At 51.4% G+C, this 3,431-nt stretch overlaps 2 protein-coding genes across 2 annotated transcripts in view; one reads left to right on the top strand and one right to left on the bottom strand.

Annotated features, from left to right (window-relative positions):
• The window catches only part of RBPMS2 (RNA binding protein with multiple splicing 2), a 15,712-nt gene extending 15,003 nt beyond the window's left edge, over window positions 1–709 (bottom strand). Inside the window, exons 1-2 of the mRNA XM_010005944.1 lie at window positions 701–709; window positions 4–65 (exon numbers count right to left, since the gene is read on the bottom strand). Of these exons, the coding sequence (XP_010004246.1) occupies window positions 4–65; window positions 701–709 (71 nt within the window). The remainder of the gene's footprint in view (window positions 1–3; window positions 66–700) is intronic.
• A 1,588-nt stretch (window positions 710–2,297) lies between these two features.
• OAZ2 (ornithine decarboxylase antizyme 2) overlaps window positions 2,298–3,431 on the top strand; it is a 57,820-nt gene continuing 56,686 nt past the window's right edge. The window contains exon 1 of the mRNA XM_010005943.1: window positions 2,298–2,372. Within this exon, the coding sequence (XP_010004245.1) occupies window positions 2,298–2,372 (75 nt within the window). The remainder of the gene's footprint in view (window positions 2,373–3,431) is intronic.

Raw genomic sequence — 3,431 nt, 5'->3', positions numbered from 1 at the left:
AAGAGCAGGTAGAGCTCTCTGGGCTTGATATCCACAGGAAGGCCACTGACAAACAGCGTCCGTACCTAGGAGAGAAGCCAACAAGGTCTACTGAAAGGAGATGCTTCACATCAGAACAGGAGCAGAGAGCTTAGTTCAGGAGCTTGGTGCAGTTAGGGCACCTCACACCAAAGGTGGCCTTGCAGGCACTAGCCCTTCCCTACATGAGAGGAGCAGAGGCAAAGATAAAGTGCACCCAGTCCTCTCAGCCACAAAGGCTTTACAAAAACTCCTTCCTAGCAGAACAGTCTGGGTCAATGAGGGCAGGGACACCACAGCTTGGCCAGACCTCCATGACCAAAGCTTAAGACTGCTGGAAGATCATACACTGCCAAAAGCACCAACACGGAGTTTGACACATATCAGAGGTCCAGAAGAGACCAGCACAAACCCCAGTTGTCCCTCCTGAAGATCATCTCCTTTTCTTGGCCCACACTGGCATTTACTGATTCAAAGACAGCCCTGGATTTTATGAAGCCCCTCACCGCTCTACTCACACCTTTGACTTCTGCAAGAGCTCCAGAACACTGTTGGGAGGAGGTTTTTTGGGTCCATCCCAACTCCTTCATCAACACATATAAGATGCTTCAGAAGCTGTTCCTAAACCATCTCTTCTGCTGTTTGTCCTGTTGTGCCCAGCCAAAAACCACCTGTGCAGTACCAAGCCCATGTAGGCTGTTGGTCTTGCCAAGCTGTAGAAGTTATGTACCTAGTCCAAGTGCCCTCAGCACTTAAAATAAAAACCAGAGCACCAGGGGAAGGTTTCAACAGCCAGTGTGTTGGAATGATCTGCAACAATTCACACAAATAACCAGGAAGAAGAGACAGCTCTGAAGCATCATGGCTTGGGAGAACTCTGCTCAGCTGTCTGACCAACAGACACTTCTCCTACACTGGGAGACACTGGCTTGCAGCCTATTTCCCTAGGAAGGAGTGTGATGAAGCTGCCAAGATTTCTTGTAAATCAGCACAGACCTAGAAAGGGAAGTTATGCATGACAGAGGTCACCAAGACACTGGTTAACATTAACAAGGAGCAGGAGACCACAAGAGCAGCCACCACAGACAGAGAAGGGAGGGAAAATGGAAGACTCTGGGAATGAGATGGAGCTCCATGTTGCACTGCATGGGGTTGTCACTCACCAAGCCAGTCCCAAACAAGCCACAAGAAGGTCCTGAGACTGCACCAATGCCCAGATGCTCAGAATGGCACCAAACAGGGCCAGATGCTTTTGGGTTGCAAAACACATGGTGGGACCAGGAGCTCCAAGCCAGACCCCATCTCCTGGCCTGTTCCCACACTGGAGCAGCCCCATTAAATTGGCAGGGCAGGAGCAGCCTGCTGCCACATTTTGGTTTTTGCTTGGCCATTTCTCCTTTCCCAGATGAGGTGGGTTGTATCTTCTTAAACCTCTTCTGCCACCAAAGCCAGCAGAAGATGCCTGCCCTGCTCCTAGGCTGGACACAGCAGCCAACTGAGCACACAGGAGCAGGCAGCAAAGCCTCTGCCCCCCGTGCCCCTTTGGGGGCAGTTGCATTCAGACTCCTCCAAGCAGAGAATTTTCTCCCATTTACAGGAGAAGACACACCCCTCCTTGGGCTCCTGTGCCCCTGGCAGCCTTCCCAGGGCAGACAGATGCCTGTCACATCAACTCAGGAGGAAGCTGAAGCCCTCAAGGGTAGGCAGTGATCATGGAAGTCTTGGGGTGCCACCATCCAGGGAACACCCCAGTGGGCTGCTGCCAACCCCCATGAGTGTGCAGAGCCCTTCTCCTGCCTGGCAGATCTCAAGACTGCTGAGGGGTGCAACAACCCATCCCTCCAACACCACTGAGCACCCTTCCCATCCCCTCCTCCATCCCACAGCATGAATGACCCCACCCAGCTGCTGCTTTGCCTTGTCTAGGGAAGCAGGATGCTTCCAGGAGTGCTCCAGAAACACTTTCCATGGCCAGGCTCAGTCCTACAGTCTCCTGGCACAGCTCACTCCCTTTGATGCTTCAGTGCCTCACCCAGGGCCACCTCCTGCCCAGATGCAGTGGGCAGTGGCAGGGTCCCTGCCTGCTGGCTGCCTTGGGGACTTCACCACTTGCACATCAGCAGGAGCTACATGGAGGGCTGGCACTGCACTCCCAGAAGCTGCGTGGCCATCCCTGGCAGGGGAGGGCTGTGCAGAGCCTGGTGGCACAGACACCACAGCCACGTGAAGACTCAGTCTCTGTTCAATATTTCAGGATCTGAGTGTGCTCAGGCCCCAGAATGGATGTTTCTTCCAAGCAGATAGAAATCTGCATCCCTGATGGGCTTCTAAATGGTCCCATGATGTGTCGCTGGGTAAGTCCTTGTGACAGAATGGAAGACACATGGTTGAGGAAGGGGAAGGCAGCTACTCAGAGCCCTTACAGCAGCCTAAACAGAGGAACTCAAGTGCCTAGGAAAGCTCTCTGCCACAGGGAGCAAGCTCCTGATACCCCACGAGATCCTGCCAAGCATAGGAACAGGAAACCTTCTCTGCCAGGCCAAAAGCCTCCTTTGGCCTTCAGGCCCAGTCTGTCACCATACACAGCATTGGAAAGGGGACCCCAGCCAATCCACAGCACCCCACCAAGGGCTGGCATCACCCCAAAGGTAGGGCAATCCCAAATGCCACCAGCTAGGATCTTCAGACAAGGTTCCTCAAGGTTTTCAAGATAGACTAAAGAAGGTTCCTGCTCAGAAGACCTTGTTAAGGAGAAGCAATGAGACACAGTGGTTGGTTTTCTGAGATCTCTGCAATTCAGCACATCCATAAGTGACCTAGAAAAGGGGAAAGTGAGAACAAGTTATTCAGGGAAGGGAGAGTGAGGCTGGTGAGAGACCTGAGCAATACATACAGAGTAAGGTAAACAAGAGGGACATTGCTTCTGAGACCAGGTGTAAACATGGGATTGGCAGCAATTAGGAAGCAAAGGAGTTCTGGGATATGCCAGAGGAGAAAAGCAGGAAGCAACTTGCCAGTCTGAGCACTCTGTGTGCTGTGGGCAGCCCTGGTCCAGCCTCCTCCCCTGCTTCCAAAAAGAGGAAACTGCAGATGAGGACAACAGTCTCTGGACAAGCATCTTCCAGTGAATTAACTCTACTCATCCTGTGCAGCCCCACTAGGACCACCCAGAGCTGATGATTCCAGGCTTGCAGCACTCAACATGCCAAAGCTTCTGCTTAAATAGATTTGCACCACTTCAGCTCCCACCAACAAACACCAGATCCCTGTAGATATTCAGCCTCTCCACAGAGCAGCTGAAAAAAACACAGGACAAAAAAAATACAAAAAACCAAAACACAACAACAACAAAATAATTTTATATTTTTTTATATATATATATATATTATTATATATATATCCATCCAAGGCTA

This window comes from Chaetura pelagica, unplaced genomic scaffold (assembly GCF_000747805.2).
Source record: "Chaetura pelagica isolate M959 unplaced genomic scaffold, ChaPel_1.0 scaffold369, whole genome shotgun sequence".
NCBI classification, from domain to species: Eukaryota; Metazoa; Chordata; class Aves; order Apodiformes; family Apodidae; genus Chaetura; species Chaetura pelagica.
The sequence above is the reverse complement of the archived record's forward strand: the minus strand, read 5'-3'. Positions and strand labels throughout refer to the sequence as shown.